The sequence below is a fragment of the Pteropus vampyrus genome, unplaced genomic scaffold (assembly GCF_000151845.1).
Source record: "Pteropus vampyrus isolate Shadow unplaced genomic scaffold, Pvam_2.0 Scaffold12, whole genome shotgun sequence".
In the NCBI taxonomy this organism is placed as follows: Eukaryota; Metazoa; Chordata; class Mammalia; order Chiroptera; family Pteropodidae; genus Pteropus; species Pteropus vampyrus.
Window position 1 is genome coordinate 5534181 of NW_011888793.1, and position 21428 is coordinate 5555608.

General features: G+C 31.9%; 1 protein-coding gene and 1 non-coding gene across 4 annotated transcripts in view; both read right to left on the reverse strand.

Moving 5' to 3' along the window:
* Positions 1-588: 588 nt before the first annotated feature.
* The window catches only part of KPNA4 (karyopherin subunit alpha 4), a 53498-nt gene continuing 32658 nt past the window's right edge, over positions 589-21428 (reverse strand). For all 3 annotated transcript variants that reach the window (XM_011379724.2, XM_011379732.2, XM_023524520.1), the window contains 9 exons: positions 20599-20768; positions 20452-20496; positions 17433-17564; positions 13185-13313; positions 11733-11837; positions 8268-8339; positions 6977-7139; positions 4521-4615; positions 589-2612 (listed from right to left, as the gene is read on the reverse strand). In XM_011379724.2, the coding sequence (XP_011378026.1) occupies positions 2514-2612; positions 4521-4615; positions 6977-7139; positions 8268-8339; positions 11733-11837; positions 13185-13313; positions 17433-17564; positions 20452-20496; positions 20599-20768 (1010 nt within the window). In that variant the 3' untranslated portion in view covers positions 589-2513. The remainder of the gene's footprint in view (positions 2613-4520; positions 4616-6976; positions 7140-8267; positions 8340-11732; positions 11838-13184; positions 13314-17432; positions 17565-20451; positions 20497-20598; positions 20769-21428) is intronic.
* Positions 12649-12978, reverse strand: LOC111732949. Its single transcript, XR_002777771.1, has one exon.

Consider the following 21428-nt stretch of genomic DNA (forward strand, 5'->3'; position numbering starts at 1 on the left):
TATCAAATGTCCTTTATGAGACCAGGGGTAGAAAGGAAATTATTTAGACCATCAGGTAGCCCTTGTACTCAGACCTTAATATCAAGAATTAGTATGTATGTAAGGGTAATTATTCTTTAAAATCATTTGGCCTACTACTTCATTAGCTTACTCTGAACCAAATTTTTGTTTACTAAGAAACAAATTATGCAAAGTATTGTCATGTTCACCGTGTGGTAACTTAAGCCTTCTATAAAACCCATGCTTTGTATGCAATCTGTATTTGGAGCCATATGTTGAAGTTACAGTATATACTCAAAATATAGCTCGAGTTGTCTATATTAGTCCATTTTGGTGGAAGAATGAAGAGAGGTCAAAACCTTGGTTTGGACTGGGAGAAAGCAGAAGCACGGATGGTGTCACCTGAACAAATTCAGTGGGTTAGAATATTAGTTCTATGTTGATATTACAGAATTTAAGAATTATCTTGTTATGTTGATTCTAGGTCAAAAACGTAAGAGAGATAAGCTAATATAATCCACTGAGTTATACTCTAACTTGACATTAATACGTATAAAAAAATCCAGACAGCACACACACACACACACCTCATGTAAAACATTGCTTTAAGTTTTAATGTTTATTTCCCCAAGACAGCCTAGCCTGCACTCTACTTGGATAAATTTTACAAGCTAGTTTTCTGCTGCTTCTAGTTTTAAACTTTAACCATGTTTTTGATGACAAGGAATGCTGCAAAAATACTCTAGTTCAACAAAGAGTTATGATCACAAAATAATTTTTATCCATTCTACAGTGTTTCAGAATTACCAGTTGATTTTTAAACACAAAGTAGATATAGATGCTAATGGTGGCTAATCTGGTATGTTTCTTATAGCAAACTGTTGTTCATGCAACACTTGTGCTCAAAGGGGAAGGCACAGGATTTCCTACAATGAGCCACCTTATAAAGAGTTCTTTTTGTACAAATTAATTTATGTCACATTTAATTTAGTGTGCATAACCTCAAAACTGAGGTATTATTCCAATTTATAAAAACCACTTGCATAACTTTTATGCAAGTTTTAAAAATACAAAGTTTTCTCCCTAAAGTGGCTCAAAATAGATTGTTCATGGCTGCCTACATCTAAGATAAAAAGATTCTAAAACAATTGAACAGATTAGGCATATTATTAAAGGTTCAAACCATTACTTGATTTGTACATCTATTCAAACCTCTTCATCGGTCTTTATTCAGCAGTACATATGCACCAAATTCCATTTTAGAAGTTTCCATATCATTTTCATAGAAAACAAAGTTTGAAAACAAATAACATTTAAACACAGCACGGTATTCTACCACAACTGAAACTCTTCTTCTTCTTTACAGGACTCAACAAAATCTAAAAATGAACTATGCTGTAGATTTACCTCATGCAAAGATCTTTATGTTATCTCTGAAAATGAAAAGGATGGCTTTTTAAAGCACATTTTACTGTTTTATACTATTATGGCAACTTGTGTACTGCAACACATTCTATTTTGAGGGAAATTTATGATTTTTTTCCATGCAAAAATCTACACAAATTAGTTTTGATGATATGGAAAGCTTTTCATAGCATCAAACATTCATCTGGTGCAAATGCACAGGGAAACCTTCCTGAAAAGTTTTCTGACTTGAGAAGCAACTAAAAAGCCATACTAGGTAAAGTAGATAAAAACTAAAAACAAACAAACAAAAAAAAAAAGAAAAAGAAAAAAGAAAAAAAAACCTAAAAGAAAAAGAAAAAAAAGGAGGGGGATGGGAGAAGGGAAGGGGTAATAGAAAACACAGGCTGCAGAGTAAACCAATGTCTGCTGCTAAACCGGTCTTTGTTTTCGTGTCCAGTGTACATTAACACTTATGATCTCATTTTGATGATTTACTAGGTTATCAGCCCCCTGAAGGCGAATCAAGCTTGCATGCGTTCACATACAGCACCACAACCATACTCTCGTACACAGTCACTCCAGGACTAGGAGTCTGCTTCATGAGTGAAGAGCCCTAGATTTGAAAGATGAACCTGGCTCCCTATCACTGAGCCAGACATTCATTCAACATTGTCCATTCACACACTGCTTCATAGCAAGGCCTTGGCTCACTTATATGGGCATCTTATTCTCTTTTATGCTTACAAGGCTTGAAGATGACAGTACTGCATTTTACTCTCAATTGATATAGAGTAAGTCAATCAATGTTCCTTCTCAGGCACTGAAGATCTGTGACCTGTAGCCCTTTTTACTTTGAACAACCTAAATAAGCATTCATGTAAAGTTTTCGTTACATTTTGCCACTCATTCTCATTCGCACCCACTCGCCATCTTGACCTCATTTGGGCCTTTTCTGTGATTCCAAATGAAATCTTCACATTTTCTTTCCCGATTTAATGCAGCAGCAGATCCCATGAGCCAAGCTTGATGGATCAACCTTTTTATATATATGTATATATATATATATATCTCAGTGCTGCATTGTACCTAACTTCCACAACATTTTTCTAAAACTGGAACCCTTCTGTTGGTACGTTGGCAGATGAATTGAAACCAAATGTTCCACCTTGTATTGCCTCTGGAACAAGGCTAGGATCTTCATCAATCTAAGGGGGAGAAAAAAAGATGATTAGTTTTGAAGTATACATAAATAGCATTATAGTAATATCCTATTTTCCCCTAAAAAAGTATGAGAGAGGTGATGAATGCCAACACTGTCCTACCATCCCTTTAGAAAGCTGAAATAGTTTGTAAAGGCTTCTTCTTAAGGCCACCGAAATGAGAGGAAACAATATGGATATTTTCCAAAAAAATGAAACAGAAATAATAAATTGGAGATGGGTCTCCATCTTAAACTGAGAGGATGCTCACTATAATTTCCCTTGTACCTGGGCAAATAAAGTTGATGACATTAATAAAATTAATGCTACCACTTTTAAATTGTAATCTTTGGTTAATTTTAAAATAGCAATTGAAGACAAATGACATTTGGGTTTAAAATAGTAAAATAGCTCTGTAACAATGGATAAATAATATCCTATATGTTTTATTTCTACAGGTTCTTTTTGGAAATATCATAAAATTATGAGCCTACAGTGTAGTTCCTATAAATATGTGTATCATCTGAATTATTCTTTTCACAATGTTAGAGAATAACAAAGAACTGCATGTTGATGTATTAGAAATCATAAGGCCTTGTATATATGTAATTGTAAATTAGGACTTCCAAAAATCCAACTTTTAAGATGTGTGATAAAAGCCACCCTGAAAAAATATGCTTTTTCTAAATTTTATTTGATTTATCTGCATTATATTCTAAATAGGACTTGATTATCCAACGGACTTGATAATCTAGATAACTTGACCTTCTCTAAGACTCAACAATTTTCCAGTATAGTCATGTGCTGCTTAACGACGGGGATATGTTCTGAGAAATGCGTTGTTAGGTGATTTCATCATTGTGTGAACATCAAAGAGTACACTTAAACAAACCTAGATGATATAACTCACTACTGTAATTGTATGTGGTTTGCTTTTATACGACTGGTGGTGCTGTAGGTTTGTTTACACTAGCATCACCACAAACACCTGAGTAATGAATGCATTGTGGTACAATGTTGTGATGGCTTTGTTGTCACTAGGCAATAGGAATTTTTCAGCTCCATCATTATGTTATAGGACCAGGTTCGTATATGTGGTCCATTGCTGACTGAAATGTCATTATGTGGCATGTAAATCGTATTTTGTCAGGTTAATGTTTGAACAATACATGCTTAACAAAATGTGTAATGATATTCCATTTTTTTTTTTTTTTGATAATGTGGAAAAGTTTGTGGTATAAGACTTATTCTTTAAAGAGTTGAGAAAATCATTTAAGAAATTTACTGGTAGCTGTATTTAATGATTAAAATTTTCTGAGGAATAATTGCTTTAATTTTAAATTAACTTTTCCAAAGAGGCAATACTAAAAATAAGTTAATGCTTTAATTTCAACTACCATATACTGACAACCTGAAGATACTTTTGTACACTATACCTTATGTTACATAGTAACTTATATTTCTTGATGATTTATTATTTTGATTTTATCTATCTATCTTCATATTTGTTTCTGGTCACCAACTAAAAATAACAGGATATAGTCAAATATTAACTATTGTCATAAAGGATTTATTATAGGATATACTAGTAACACCGTTTTGTTTATAAACATGTTATGCTATTAAAAATATAAAATGTAAGAACGATAAAGACAAGTTGAAAATAAAGCTTGACCTGTCCTGTGTCAAAAAAAATCCTTAACTTTTTTGCCATTAGAGTTAGTACTCCTCTGAATGCCCCGAGACTCTAAAGTATTAAAATAATTGTTTATGAAATAAGTGACAATTCTGTCATATCTATTTTAATTCTATTCCCTCCAAAAATATATACATGTATGTCCTAGCTTACTATATTATTTCATCCAGACTTAAGTTTATACATAAGACCAAGAAAACTAGAAAGTTATTAAATACATCATCTGAAGAGAAGAACTGATCAATGATCTCATAGGCCAATTTGTAGATGTCTTCATTTTCATGATTTTGAAGTTGTTCAATTTTCTCCAGTCCTGCAAGAGATTTTATGAAGTGAAACAACGGTAGTATTTAAAAAGTAGTGACAAAAAAGTTATAATCTTGGAACTAAATAATACAATTTTTGAACTGCAAATCTACAATTTTGGGGAATCTACTAAAAAGGTGAATCTTAAAATAAAAAGATTTTATGCACAGATATAGCATATTTAACTTAAAAAATTTAACAACCTGAGTGGTTTAAATGCATATAAATGATTAAGTTAGCAATAGGACATGTATCTATTCAGCAGAATACTATATACAACCAATGTTTATAAGGATTAATAACATGTAAAATTGCTCTTTGTTAAAAGCAGATTGTTTCTTTCTAGTATCTGCCAAGTTTTTCTAGTCAGCATGTATGAAAAAAATTTAAAATACTGGTGATCAATATATACAAATGTTAAGACATATGTTAAGAATAATGTAAAATGATTAAGATCACAGTATTTCAGGAGAAAATAAAATTTCCCTGTAAGCATTAATGAGTTTATTAAATCATAGGCAAAAACACAAAAAACATAAACTTAACCTGTTGATATGCAAATTAGATCTTGCTTTGCTTTTTTTAGGACTAATAATTTTAAGGTCTCTGAAATAAAGTGAAATTGCCCTTTCATGAATGTTCCTCCTCTATTCCTTAAATGGCAGAAGTTGTTTTGGGCTCATTTCTCACTCTATACACTCTACTTATTGGGTCCTTCGATTAAAAAATTTAGCTGCTAATGTAGGCCGAGGACTGCTCGTCTACAGCTTCAGATGTATAAAATTTAAATGTCTATATGATAATTCTACCAAGATGTGAAATTCTACCAGGTACCTAAAACTAGAACTGTCCAGAACACAATTTGCTATTTGCCTTTACTCAAAATGATTTTTCTTCTCTATGCTTACTTGGTGATAACAACAATTTGAAATCTGAGAGAAAACCTAAGTTCCCCTTTCCCTCAATACTCTACAATCAAATCTCAAAAACTTCAGTCTATCTTGTGATCTCCCCTTTGTCTCTATCATCAGTGCCTTCATTTACTGTGGTCCAACCACTATATACTTTAACTAGTTTCCTGCCTCCTGTCTCCTGTGAGTCCCATTCCTCTGATATTCATGCTCCATCTAAACATACTAATGGCTTACCAAATAAAATCCTGCAGTGGCTTCTCATACCCTATGGCAGAATCCATTGGGAAGCTTATAAGATATAGATTTCTGGGCCTCGCCTCTAGTGAGTTAGGCAACATTCAAGATCTATATTTTAATTTTAATATGTAAAAATAAAAATTTCATAATTAAAATGTTCACGTGATAAAAAAAGTAAACTATTTTTAACTATACTTTTAAAAAATTTTGCTGGTACTCACTATCTAATTAGTTCTCTAACACTATTCTCCATCTTCTGTTCTTAACTTAGTTACACATTATTTTTTTGTTATTCCATGTCATTTTACTAACTTTAAAAATACTTATTTCTTACTTATTTTCAAGCCTCTGAACTCCTCCACCAAGTAAGTTGAAGATGTGGTTCTCCTACTCTTATTGTTACCTCTCCCTTCATTATTTCTCAACTTTTCTCAGAAATACCTTTACTTTTATGCTTAGCTGGGTTGATAACATTTACATTTTGTCCCACAGCCACATTACATGTATTTGTTAATTCTAGAAAGCTAATAAGACGTGTTGTTTACATTCCAGGTGGCTCTGGTACATAGCCAGATTTGGGAACTACTGCCCTATAGAATAAAGTATTTGCTGTGCAACAGAGCTCATAAGACTGCAGGAGCCTGCTTATTGTCTATGTCTTAAGCTTCATCTTTTGGCAGTTTCTACACCATACTTTGTGATTCAGCAACACTGAACTACTTATAATTTGCTGAATGCTATTTCTCACCTCAGACTTTGCTCATGGTGTTATCTCTGCCTGGAACACCTTTCATCCCTTTTTACTTTATTAATCCTTATTCATCTCTCAAAATCCAGCTCAGGTGTCACTTCCTGCTTCTTCCAGGATGGATTAGGTATTTCATTTTGTTGTATATTTCTATTAGGGTAATTAGCACATTAAATCAGTTCATATTTATCTCCATGACTAGACTACATGTCTTGTGGGCAGAACTGTGTCTTGTTTACCACATCTTCCAAGTACCTTAGAGTACAGTGCCTATTCTATATGGCAGCAATTCAGTTACCTAAGCATATGCAAGAAGCTGAGCAGAACTGTACATATAGAACATAGTGTTTACTTTATTCTGTTACTTGATTATCTAAGACAGAAAAATACAGAAGTGCTATATTAGTCAGAAAATAAAAGCAGTTAAAAAAGCATTAAAATGTGTAATAATAGCTTATGATAAACTTACCTCCACATTCTTCTATAAGATTGGCTATGGTTTCTGCCTCATCTTCAGCCATTTTTAATATATTACTTAATCCATCGAGTACCACTTGTACAACTTGTGCATCTTTTACAGTCAGCAAGTTGCAAAAAGGTGGAATAACATTTTGTTGGATTAGGTAGGCCACCTGAAGAACAAAAACACTATGATATAATAAAGGTAAGTGAACGCTGTGTATCATATTATTTCACTGGAAAAATTCTGACTTTAAAATTTTGAGCATGAAATATGACCTCATCTCTCACATGCTGTTAGACTATACTAACCCAACTCTCATTTCTTTTTCATGAAATTTATTTATCTTGAACTTAGAAGAAAAAATAAAGTTGAAAATGAATAACTCAACTTTATAGGAAACATTTCTTTGCCACAAGGAGTACTACTTTCAAAGATCCTTTCCTCTTTAATATTAAGAAATTAAAAAATTAGTTAAGAGGCTGGATGGTATTTTAAAAAACTAATTTTTCAATGTGAGTACATCCATTAGCTCTTTAGTAGCCTCATATTCCTGGCCACCTTCAATTGGTTAGGTAATATTTTCATAATATTTTTCTATCATTTTTTTATTTTGTTATTTTCATGTATTATATTTATAGTCTGCTTTTTATCTGTAATTAAGTGGATTCAATGCTCACCATCAGTCAACAGGTTATTTGTGACAACTGTCAGTTTATTGTTTATCGGTTCCAAATTTATCTTTTTAAACTACCTGCGAAACATACCTGGGACCTTTAAAACTCATTTTCTTTTGCCAGTTGACACAATGTCACTTGCCCAACTCAAGAGTGAATGCCTCTTTAAATTTTATGCCCTAGGCACCACATATTCCTCACTCTAGCTCCAAGTCTTTTTGTTGAGTTTAGTCTCTACACAGGGCCTGGTAAATTTTGTTGTTAATTTGTTAGGAGAATCTGTGAGCCAGTTTCATTCTGCTCAATTCACCTAAAAAGTCCTGTTTTTTTCCTTAATACTGTTAAAGGAAAAAACAAAAACAAAAACAAAAAACAACCCTGACTACAAGTGCTTCGATATTACAATGGATTAGAAAATTCCTGTAGGCCAAGTTGAAAAGAGAACACTTGTATTTCATTTATGTAATATAACTCAAAGAAGTCAAGGTGACACTTTCTTCTGAAAAAAAATTACAGAATGTCTGTTGCTATTATTTTAAATTATGTTTTACTAAAACCTAAATCTTCAATCACCTATACTGTTATTTTACCAGTTTTGAGAAATAAATAAAAGCTGAACTTACTTGATCTTTCCTTCCACTAATTGTTAAGTTACTTATGGCCCAAGCAGCTTCTTTCTGAGTGCCAAAATCCCCCTGTAAAAGCAAAGCAAAGGAAATAAACTGCAATATAAGATAAATGGGAAAAATGTTTTCTGAAATGATTTTTCAACTGCTTTTCCCCTCAAGTTTACTTCTAGCCTTTCTATATGCACACATAATTTTTATTTATTAAGATAAATCTTTGGACCCAATTTATCCTCAACAAAAGGCACTTGTTTTTGTAAAGTCTGCTAGCACCAAATTGATTGATATGTATTAATGTTCAATAATATCAGATTAATTGACGTCAGGGGTAAAATAAAATTAGTAAAAAAAAATGAGAAAATGTACAATTTCACTTTAATCAAAGAAATATCAAGTTAAAATATTCTTTTAAATATATAAGCTTTAAAAATGATAATGCCCTCAATTAAGACTTTGATAAAACACTATCTCATATATTGCTTTTCAAGTACAAATTGAAAAATATATTTAAACATCATTTAAAAAGTCATTTGTATGATTTAGTAATCTCACCTTTGAGAATTTATCAATAATTTAAAACAAAGTAATATTATGTTTCTATCATATAATGTCTTAGTAGCACTTAATAGTTAAAAAGTAAAAGCAACTCAAATTCTCAACAGGGGAATAATTGACTAATTACAGTAAATCTACTGAATGAAATAATAACCAGTTATTAAATATTAAGAAGACTAGCAACTTGGAAAAATGCTTATGATATACTGAGAAAAAAATGTATGCAAATAGGAATGAAAATTAAAACTGCAGGTGAAGTATCTACTCATCAAATCCAAATATCTGTCAGTAAGGCTGGTAAGAGTACAAAATGGTACAGCCCTTTTTTAAAATTAAAATTACTAGGGCAACACTGTTTAATAATATCAAACAGGCTTCAAGTATACAATTCGATAATATATCATATGTATATTGTGTTGTGTTCACCGCCTAAAGTTAAATTTCCTTCTGCCACCAAATATTTGACCCCTTTTACCTCTATCTACCTCCCTCTGCTCCCTGGCACAATCTTTATAGAGGGGGGTGGGCATTATATAGCAAAATTTACATATATGACTATCTGTAGATCTAGTAATTCCAAATATAACCTGGTAAAAAACATGGAAAAAACTTACAAACTATTCTTTAAAGTACTACTTAACAGCAAAACACTAGAAACATCTTAAATATCATAAAATAATAAATTGGTTGAATACATTATAGCACATCCATACAGTGGAGTACTATGCAGCTGTAACGGGAGTGAAAAAAAAAAAAAAAAAAGAAAGAATAAGGGATCTCTCTACATGTGATCAGGATATATTTTTTAAAAAAATATTTTTAAAAAAGCAATGCAAGAAGAATATATGGAAGTCTACCTTCTGTGTAAGGAAGGGTGGGACTAGGTATGTACATAGGCATTTGCTTATACTTAAAGAATGGAAGAATAAACCAAAAACTAATAAAAATGATCATTTGTAAAGGAATGGAGACAACAGTGAGAAATGGACAGAAATATAAGTGAGACCTCTGTGTCCATACCTAAAATAAGGTACATGGTTTTTACTTGGAAACCATATAAATGCTTTATATAACCAGAAACTAAATAAAAAAAAAGCTAAAGTTATTTTCCCAAATAAAAAACAAATAACCTCACTGTATATCAAGTTGGTGGTTTAACCATTCATACAGGAATTATTTCAAGTGTCACATTATTTTTAAGTACATCACTGATGGAATATATGCCAAAGACAAAAACCCTCAAAGAAATCTCAGAAATGACAGAGTCATGTTACTGGCAATGTGGTCTTGTTATTTTGATAGATTTTATATTACATATCTCAATATATCCTCAATTTTTCTAGGAAGATTCCAGCACAAAAGAGATGAAAATATGATATCAAAGAAGTGAAAATAAAAACATGGTTATCATAAATAGCTGGTAATATCCAACAGCTTCCTTTCATTCATGATTTGTTTCTTACAAATTCTCATGTTCACATTACAATATATTTTTCACTTTCTAAAAAAAAAACTCACCTATTTTGTTCTCTCAGGCCTAGAAACAATGACAACTTTGATCATCCTTAGCACCTGAACTATGATCCTTAAATATCATGTGCTACAAGAACGAACACCTGGGAGAAATAGTTTACTCAAGATCTAGATCAGAAAATGTAAAAGATAAGCCTGGGAATCAAGTCATATCCAAAAGACAGGAAGCTCTCAAAAACTACTTGGGTAACATAAAAAAAAAACCACAGATACCAAATTTAAGAGGTTCCCATTGGTCAAGGAACAACCCAAGTGTCAGAAAGAACTATAACAAACTAAAGCTTATAAAAAAATATTAAAAAATCCATAATTTCCTAATGACACTAAAAACTCTACCCTAGTCTCCTTCTGAGATTGTGATAATGAGCAAGAATTAAGCGTTAATCTTGCTTTTCCTATATGAAATATGTTTCTGTATAAACCAATAGTGGAAAGAAAAAGCTCCTGATTGAAGAATAATGGCTAATCCATAAAGAATAACAGAGTTAGAAAGTCGCCATTTTGTAGTAAAATAAGGGATCCAGGCAATGATCATCACTGAATGCCTAAAAACCATTAGAAAGATTGATGAGTAACTTTATAATAAGCAGCTGCAGTAGGCCGAGAACACCTGAGCTCACTCATCAATTTTAATATCACTAGATATAGAACAGATATTACCTGTCTCCTGATGTGAATCATTAGGAAACACAGAGTAGTGCTTAAACATTCTTGCCTAAATCTTAAGCCTGATCAATCAGGTTACAGGAAAGTAGCTTCTACTACCAATGTATAGTAAACAAGGAGGAAAATAAGATAGATATTATCTCTTTAATTACAGATCAGTATTCAGAAAAAACCCTCATGCTGTGATTGTGACATTTTAAATTGTCTCTTTCCCAAACATTAATGTATACATGAGATATGATACAGCATATGAATAAACAGCATATGAACAAACAGCATTCTTGCTGTTTGATCTTGGGCAATTTATTTGTCTATACCAGTTTCTTCATCTGTAAAATGGGGATAATTTTTAACTCATAGTATTAAATGAGATAATATGTTTAAAGTGCTCAGTATTAAATTATTGTATTAAATTATTGATATGCAAGCATGTATAATCAGTAGTATAATATGAATGTTTAAAAAATCCCAGGATAATGATAATTTTGGTAAAAGAAAGATACAGAGGAAGGGCCGGGGTTCCTGAAATGTTTCTTGTATATAAAAACTGCTGGGTTTGAAGAGTTTTAATAGTAATACCACTTTGCTGTAATATTCATGCAACTGTACAGATTCTAATTAAATAAATGAAGAGAATATAGTCACATAATTTGTTAAATTTAAACCCCTGTACTCTTACTCAGATACATACAAGATGATTTTTCTTACCTTATCCAAAAGGTGTATTATCATTGGGACAAGATTGGCATCAATTACTGCCTGAACCTGCTGCTGATTTCCTGCGGTGATGTTAGAGAGGAACCACACTGCTTCCTGTAGAACAAGATCCCTTCAATATTTCTCATTAAAAAACAAAATCTGCATCTGAACTGAAAAAAAACTCACGTTCACTACAATGTCCGAATGATTTATTATGGAATGAGTTCCCTAATAAAAGTTTTAGTAATCTCAACTCCTCTATGCCTTTTTCATATTTTCTTTGGACAAATTGCTAATGGCCCTAATCCAAGTTATAGAGAACTAATCCTTCTAGAAAATTCTTGAAAGCAATTTCTCAAACACTAAAACTCAAAAGAAGGTTGGCTGAATAAATAAATACTAAGGAGCCAATAAGCTGTAATACAAATTCTAAAACTACTGTAAGCAAGATTCAGCATCCCTTCACATAATGTTTTATTTTCTATTATATTCTGATCAAGAGTCTTAACCAAAGCAGCTAAATCTCAATATGATAACTGAGATATGAAAAATGAAAGTGTATTGTTTAAATATACTTATTTGTAACTGTCATTTGCTGCACCACTTCTCTCAAGAGCTAAAGCAGAACCAGATGTTTGATTGCTTTATTGGTCTACCTTAATGATCTTTTAATGCTACCCTTTTCACCACAATGGTGCTATTTTCGCCAAGACGTTTACAAGTCTTTTACAAATTTCATAGATAATAAATGTACACTGAAACCAGTTAGCATAAAATAAAGCAAAATATCTACTTAACATCCTATGTAGAACTTTACTATAATATACCAAACTTAATAAATTGAAACATTTTCTCCATTTTAAGAAACTGGTAAAGCAAATTTTACTCCAAAAACTTAGTATTAGCTAGTGTGCAGTAGGCTCTTTTGGATCAGATCACAGGACCACATTTAATGAACCTGTTAGAGATTTTAGGGTGCCAGGCTACTTTGGTGAGCTGTTCTTGGGTTATAATCATTGGCAATGTTGTAATCAACAACCCATGTATTTCTACAACAGCCTCAGATGCACTCCAATATCAGCATCACCAGTCAGTGCCCCCTTTTCATAGCCTCCACAAATACGCACATGCATGCACACACACACACTCTATTAAGTACCTATAAAATATTAAAACTAGATTACTTAACTTACATCTTAAAAATTTCCAATCATACAACATTTGACACCCAATTATCTCTATTTCATCATTTCCATGAGAGCCAAATGTGTGCTGTTTACAACTGATTTATGAAAAATCATATACTAAGACATGTTACAAAGAGTAAAATATTTTATCTTCTCATGATGTCTAAATGACAGCTTATATTAATTATCATTATAGATAGTTCTTAGTCCCTAATTTAACAAATGAAAGCTATGATATTTTATATGCTATTAGATAGTATTTAAAAATACTTACTTTATTAATTTTCTCTTTGGGATGTGTCAGAAGGGCTGGGAAATGTGACAGAGCATCACAGTTCAAAACTACTTGTGTTTGCTCATCAGTTCCAGTAACAATGTTGCCCACAGCTCGAAGTGCAGCAGTCTGAAACATGAAAAGATTTAATGAGATGTTGTACTATGTGAAATATTCCTTCTTATTACAGAGATGTTTTAGGAAGGTTATAAAAGATACATTCCATTCATTCATTCATGCCAACCCATCCTTTTTGAGCAAGTTGTGTCAGGCACTGATTTAGAAACAGAAGAGTGAATGAATATGTCAGACACAAATCCCAGCTCTTATGAATCTTATACTGTTGTAGAAGTCAATCAATAAACAAATAAGAATAATTTTAGATAATAATTAGGGCCATAAAGAAAATAAGGTAGTACTTTTGATTTTAGATTCAGTGTTTCAATAAGTTAACCAAAAAAACAGTGCCACTCTGAAGAAATCTATTTAATATATGAGATTTCACTATCACATCAACTTGAGTTATCAATTATTTTTCTTTAGTTGTATTATTTTCTGTTAAGTTAAAGAGTTTTTTTGTGGCTAACTCTTCCTTCTACAAGACAAATAACCCAGTTTTTTAAAATTGAGATATAATTCACATAACACAAAATTCACCCTTTCGAAGTACACACAGTGATTTTCAGTATATTTAAAGTTGTGCACCCGTACTATGTAATCTCAGAACATTTCCATCATCCCAAAAAAAGGATATCTGTACTCACTAGTATAACTCCCATCATCCTCACTCCCAGGTTGCTGTCAACCACTATGCCTGTCCCTTTGGATCTGCCTATTCTGGACATGTCATATAATTAAAATAAAATAGTAGGTGGCCTTTTGTGTTTGACTTCTTTTAACATATGCTTTCAAAGTCCATCAATTTTGTAGCCATGTATCAGTACTTTATTCCCTTTTCTGGCCAAAGAATATTTCACTGTATGGATATACCTCATTTTATTTAACTATTCATTAGTTGATGGACATTTGGATTGTTTCTACTTTTTGACTATTAATAATACAGCCATAAACATTTGTGTATAACTTTTTGTGTGAACATGTGTTTTCAGTTCCTTTGGGTATATACCCAAGAGTGAAAGTGTCAGGTCATATAACTATGTCTAACTTTCTGAAGTACTGTTGAACTATATTCCGAAGAGTTCAATTTTACAGTCCCGCCAGCAGTGCATGAGGATTCTACTTTCTCAACATCCTTCCCAACACTTGTTACTGTCTTCCTGATTTATAGCCAGCCTGGTGGGTATACAGTGATATTGCATTTCCTTAATGACTAACGATGTTGAGCAACTTTCTCATGTGTTTATTGATCATTTGTATGCCTTCTTTGGAAAACTGTATTTAAATCTTTTGTCCATTTTTAAATTGGGTTATTTGTCTTTTTACTGCTGAGTTGAAGGAGTTCTTTATGTATTTTGGATATAAGTCCCTTTTCAGAGATATGATTTGCAAATATTCTCTTCTATTCCATAGTATGTTTTTTCATTTCCTTAGAAGCACAAGTTTAAATTTGGGTAAGGTCTAATTTATCTTTTCCCTTGGTTACTGTGGTGTCGTATCTAAGAAACTACTTCCTAATCCAAGGTCCTAAAGATGTACACCTATATTCTCTTCTAAGAAGTTTGTACTTTTAGCTCTTACATTTAGATGTCTGATCCATTTTAAATTATTATTTTTTAATATGGTGTGAAGTGGGGCTCCAACTTCATTCTTTTACTTGTGGAAAACCAGTAGTGTCAACACCATTTGTTGAAGATTCACAATTTGTTGAAAAGACTTTTCTTTACTCATTGAATTTTCTTGGCATCCTTGTTGAAAATCAATTGATCATAAATGTATGGGTTTATTTTTGGAGTCTTGGTTCTATTTCATTGATCTATATGTCTACCTTTATGCCAGTATCACAAAGTCTTGTTAACTCTAGATTTATAAGTTTTAAAAGTGAGAAGTCCCCAAACTTTGTTCTTTTTTAAGATTGTTTTGACTATTTCTGGGCCCCTTGTATTTCTATATGGATATTGTAGAAACTTACAAGATTAGCATTTAAGTTTCTGCAAAAAAAAAAAAAAAAAAAGGGCACCTGTGATTTTAATAAAAATTGCATTCAATCTGTAGATAAATTTGGGAAGTACTGCATCCTAACAATGCTAAGTCTTCCAAATCCATGAATCCATAGACGTCTTTTCACTTATTTAGGTCTTCTTTAACTTCTTTCAAAATGTTTGGTAGTGTCCCAGTGTCTTTAATAAACAAATTTAGAAGAAGAAAGAAAATAAAGAAGAAAGTTGTAGAGTAACAAAAACATAGACACTGCTACCTAATGCAATGTGTCGACCTTGTTTGGATATTGATTTGGTCAAACTATGAAAGAAAATACGAAGCAATCAGTAAATTTGGATACTGACTGGATTTTAACATGAACATTTTTTTAAAGTGGTCTAATGATATTATAGTTATGTTAAAAAATAGCTTTTCTTTTTAGAGATGCACACTGGATGAAATTACATATCAGAGATTTGCATCAAAATAATTTGTGGGGGTGGAGAGTAAGCAGAGGTACAGAGGAAACCCACATGAAAGTTCATTACACTATTCTATTTTCCCAAATTATGGTATGAAAGTTGAAAATGTTTTTAAAAATCTCTATCAGTTATCGGGTAATGTATAGAACTTTAACTTTCCTTGAAAGCAAGCTAAAGAAAAATTCCAAGCCCTATTTTCTCAATTAAGTCCAGTATTAGAACTGAAGATATATTCTGAAAAAACAAAAACAAAATACAAACAAAAAACCTATACCAAGATATAGGTACCACTATTAAGAAATGCAAACTTAATAATAAATGCTTAGTATGAATATTTAAAATAAGCCACGGATACCCCTAAATGACAAACTATTCTATTAATCAATGCTTTCTGCGTTGTGGGGGGGAGGAGGTAGATGGGGTAAACGGGGTCAAATATGTGACAGAAAGAAATCTAACTATGGGCGGTGAACACACAATGCAATATATATATGCCTCACTGTTGAATGGTATACCTGAAACTTACTGAATTTCGTTAACCAACGTCACCATAATAAAAAATAAATAATTAAATATAATTAAAAATAATTTTTTTAATGTAAAAAAATGCTTTCTGAATTTAGTGAAGTACTCCCTCTATCTTTAAAATGCTTTAAAATTTAAGGCAGTAGGTCTCCATTCTACTGTACGTGAGTATCATCTAAAGAGCTTTTTAAAGCCCAGCTTTCTAGGAAATAGCCCAGATTTACTGAAACAGAATCTCTAGAGGTTGAGCAAGGGAAATATAAAAATTTTTTTTAAGTATCACAGTTGATTTCAATGTCCAGGAAGGGTTGAGAAATAGTGAATTAGGTTAATAGTTTTCTTTATGCTATTATTGGGCTTTGTAGATGCTCAGTCATTATAAGATTAAAGCATACTATTTACCTCAGAAAGGTAGGCAGAGCTTGCTGCATCTCCCTTTACCACTGTAGTCTGACACTTACTTCTTATAACATTTGTCTGAACTTCTCACTCTCTCTCTTTTTGGCTCTTTCTAGATGCAGGTTCTTTGAGATAAAGCAATGAACTAAAAATAATTTTTGGATATGTATAAGAGTTTAAAAATAATAAAAGAATAAAACAGAATTAAAGAAAAATATTTAAAATAATTCACAGGAAACAATTTAGGAAGCAGCATATTTAAGTACAAAGCCTTTATCACAGTGCCAGTGAAGCTAAGCATTAACTAAACTTGCCAGGTGCAGTGGAAGAGAGTAAAAAAAGATAATGGGGAAGAAAAATAAGAGTTAGGAGAGTAGAAGAAAAAAAAGAGAACAGGAAGAGTAGAAAAATAAAAGTATCGATACTCGTTTCTGATGCTACCCAAGTTGCTAAATGAACTGCCCTGGTCTACATTATTAATCAGTAATTTACAAAGGAGTTGACTTGCCTTTTTTTTTTTTTTAATCGGGGATGGGTTGGGAGAGGGGGGAGGTTTCTTGCTGACCTGTAGTAATTTTATTTTCTCCACCTTTAAAATGGGGATGTAACTCACTCTTTCCATCACAAATATGTTGTTGCTATTAGGCTAAAAACTTTAAACTACTGAAATTGTCCATCTTTGAATGTCATGATTAAAGTAATTAGTGGTAAGAAAAACTTATGCTTTTATCAACAACAAACTCACCTGAACTTTAACTTCCTGATGGCTGAGCAGAGGAACCAAATGAGGGACTATTCCAGAGTCTATTACCATCTGTATCTGTTCATTGCCAGCATCAGTAAGGTAAGAGAGGGCCCAGACTGTATCTACCAATATCTAATGAAGAAAATAAAAATTCAAATAGTCTTTGAATATTTTACTTTAATAATTCTCAACCATATAGACTAATCTATGATTGTTCTACTACCTTCATTCTTTTTCTCTCACCTCAATTCACTGGAATCTTAATCTTTATTATACTAAATATCATCATCTATGAATGTCTGTATCAAATATGTACATCTTTAAGTCACATTCAGAATATTTAGGTTAAGTTTGATCCCAATCACAGACTAGTATCCAATCTTAATCCATTAAGATACAAACACACTACATAGCACATGAAATAGGAGAAAAATACATTCTCTTTCCCAAAAAGAGAACGTTCATACTGAGGGATAACAGGCCAAAGGACATTGTGGTAAATGTATATAGTTGGAAAAAACATATGTATCCAACATACACACCAGCTCGAAACATCTGGGCTAGATGGAAAATTCAAGGTGTTCTCTAGTATCATCAGTACCAGGCAGGTATGTCTAAAACCAATACTCTAGTATTAGGATTATAGTAGTTTCATCTTGTCCAACCACTATGCTTTGCCTTATAAAACTGGAGGCAACTTCCCAAATAGTGGAAATCTCCCACAGCTGCAGATCCAGACATTAAAGCAACCTGTGAAATCTATAATCAAAAACCATGTTCAAGGTAAAAAAAAGAAAACACATAATTTACACCAACTGCCAAAACTACTTACTAAAAACAAACCCCAAAAAACTTATACTAAAAAAAGCCTGTAATTTTTAAATGATATATTTTAAAGTATATCAGGCCATTGTGTTTCATCTTTCTTTGCATGTTAAGTATTAATTAGAAATTGTGGCCAAAAGGACATATGACAAATTGTTAAACTGCTACATAAATAATACAATTATTGACAAAGATAACAGGAACGATAATTGTGCCTGGCAATTTACTTCCAAAGTCTTTTAAGAATATGGACTCTATGTCAAAAAGGCAAGCCAGAAAAGTTTGAAACATTTTAAATCCTAAACCAATGATATGTTTAAAACAGCCAAGAGGCTCCTAGAAGAAAACAGCACTTTGCTACTGCTCCTTTCAGGAATTTAAGAAAGCTCTATGAAAGCTCATTTTATTCATGTGACTTCCTTTACCCATTACGTATATTCCCAGCTTTTCTAAAAAGAAGATGACTGAGAAAATTCATACATATACAATGGTATCAAAATATGTGAAACAACTAAATTTCAACTTATAAATGTAACTTACTTTTTTCCCCCTGTAATATCAACATATGCCAAAATTTGTTGATACAGGCAAAAAATTTCAAGTTACTTGTAAATGACATTTTTTTAAAGGCCCAATAATAAACATGTCATTTATACACTCACATCAAAATCAGACTCAATCTCATGTATACTTTTTATATCAAAGTTAATATTCTGTGGTAAGCTTACAAATTACAATTACAGTATAATTTCAATGTTTCTCTTATGGTTTGTGGAAGCAGTTTTGTTTTTATTTTACTTTTTAGTTCTGGAAGGCCTGATTTAAGAATTTGCTGCTAAGTGTTTACCTAAGAACATTTTTTTATTTTTAGTAAACATTATGACTTAGTAAATGTGCTACTAAAAAAGAACAATGCAAATTGGCTTGAGAAATTATATCAAAAGTAAAATAAAAGTTATACTCTCAACTGGATTGTTGTAAACAGGTGTAAAGAACACAATACATCTCTGAATACGGTCAACTGAGATATCTGGTTTTCTGGTCGAGATAAAAACTTTGAGATTAATCTTTCTTGGAAATCTTGTAAAAGTAAAATATTAAAATTTATAATTTAATCAAAGACTTTGGCTATAAGGAGCCAAAACCAAAAATTGCTTATGTATTTTTTAAAGATTCTAGACTACCTGGAGCTAACAGAATATATCATTATAGAAAAGATTATATTCATCTAATGAATTTTGTACATTATGTCACTGCTTGCTATAGCATAATTTTAATTAATTTAATTCGTTGCATATGCTTTAGAGAGATCCTGGCAAAAAAGTATTACTCTAGAAACTTTACTGTAAAGGCATGAAGGTGCTTATCAAACACTGGTCATCATACCAAACTGTTTTTTTAAAGAAACACACAAGTTCTTGACTGTTGCTTAGCACTTTATTCATGTGACTTCCTTTACTCATTACATATATTCCTAGCTTTTCTAACACAGTGAAGGCTAAACTGGCTTTATAAACAGTCAGGGAAGTTCTCATATTCATATTTCCTGAACTGCTTTTTCCTTTGCCATTTGTGTTATAAGAATAAGTAAGATACATTTATTATGTTTAAAATCTAGTCTGCACTGATTTTTTTCCCCTTATTATCTGAATATTTAAGAGTTATCTTTATAATAACTGAAGCCACTTCCAAAGTCACTATAAATGGAGAAATAGAATAGAAATGAAATTAAAGAGCAAATGATGTCCATGGCTTGGTGTATGTATATGAATACAAAGTCATGCATAAAGGCACATACATTTCTCTTTTTTATCTTTCAAAAAAACCAAAAATACCACTAGGTATATGTGTTCTCTCAATGGCCAGGCTATCAAAATGAGCTGCCATTAAAAGGTCATGAACAATTAAAGAACTTCCAATGTGAATTTTTACAACATTAATACACACACGTTATTACCCAGACCAAAACGAGAGGCTTGATTTCTTTACTGAAATTACACTTAGTGATGTCGGTAAGCACAGAATAAATATAAAAATACCAAATGTGAATTACAGCTCTTGAAATGGAAAAATCTGATAGAGTACACTGACAAGATGTCCAGTATAACATTTTCTCCCCTATGTAACAGGGGGAACCCTAGGCATACATATGTATACAACACATATAAAAATATGATAGGAAGCATTTACTCACATTTACGTCTGTGTGATGAATTAAAACACAAAGAGCTGGAAGAATCTGGAGAAAGAAATATACAGAGTTTAAAACATACATAGATAAACACATACACATAATGGTATTTACTTAAGTTTAAAAATAAAAACAGAAACACTTGTTTACCTCCTGAATGGTTTCCATTGGGGGTGGTGGGTCTTTGTGCCGACATAAGTTGACCATAACCCAAGTAACATTTCTCAAGAACGTTATAGGAATAGATGGACTTATGAAGGAAAGTAAAGGTTTCACAACTCCAAGACTTATGACATAATCTCTACACTGTGGCCCATCACCTACAGGAAGAATTTATTAATTCAATAAAATACAGTAGGCAATTCAGAAAACAAAGCAATGGGTTCAATGTGTCGCTTCCTATATTTTAACCAATTACACTATTTAGTTTTATATAAGTTTTAGGCAGTAATAACCAAGTTCACATTTTATGTCCCTGAGCCAAGAGAAGCAACTTAAGGTACTAAGTTTTTTTTCACATTATTCACATAGTCAGGTTTATAAATAGCTGCTCATCTATGAAATGTTTTTATGCCATCTAAACACTAGAAGCCTAAAGGTTCTTTAAAATATTTTTGTGAGAACTGTTGCTTTTTTTTTTTCTATATGAGAGAACGATATTTGCAGAATTTATATTGATGATCCAATATCACAGCATCAAGAGTATTAACTGCAAATTACTCTATACACTTAGAAAATTATGTCGAGGAGAAAGGGGCAGCAAAGAACCAATACTCTATTGGGCTCAATCCCAGATCTGCTGAAACTGAAACTGTGCAGGTCCAGGATTGTGTGTTTTAACAAGTCTTTCATTTGATTCTTATAACAGGCTAAAGTTTGAAAATCACTGCCCTAGGCAACTTCTAAATTTAATTTCTGTATCTAGACTGTCACTGTAACTTCTAGTATGAAAGTCATGTTGAAGTATTATATTCCGTAAG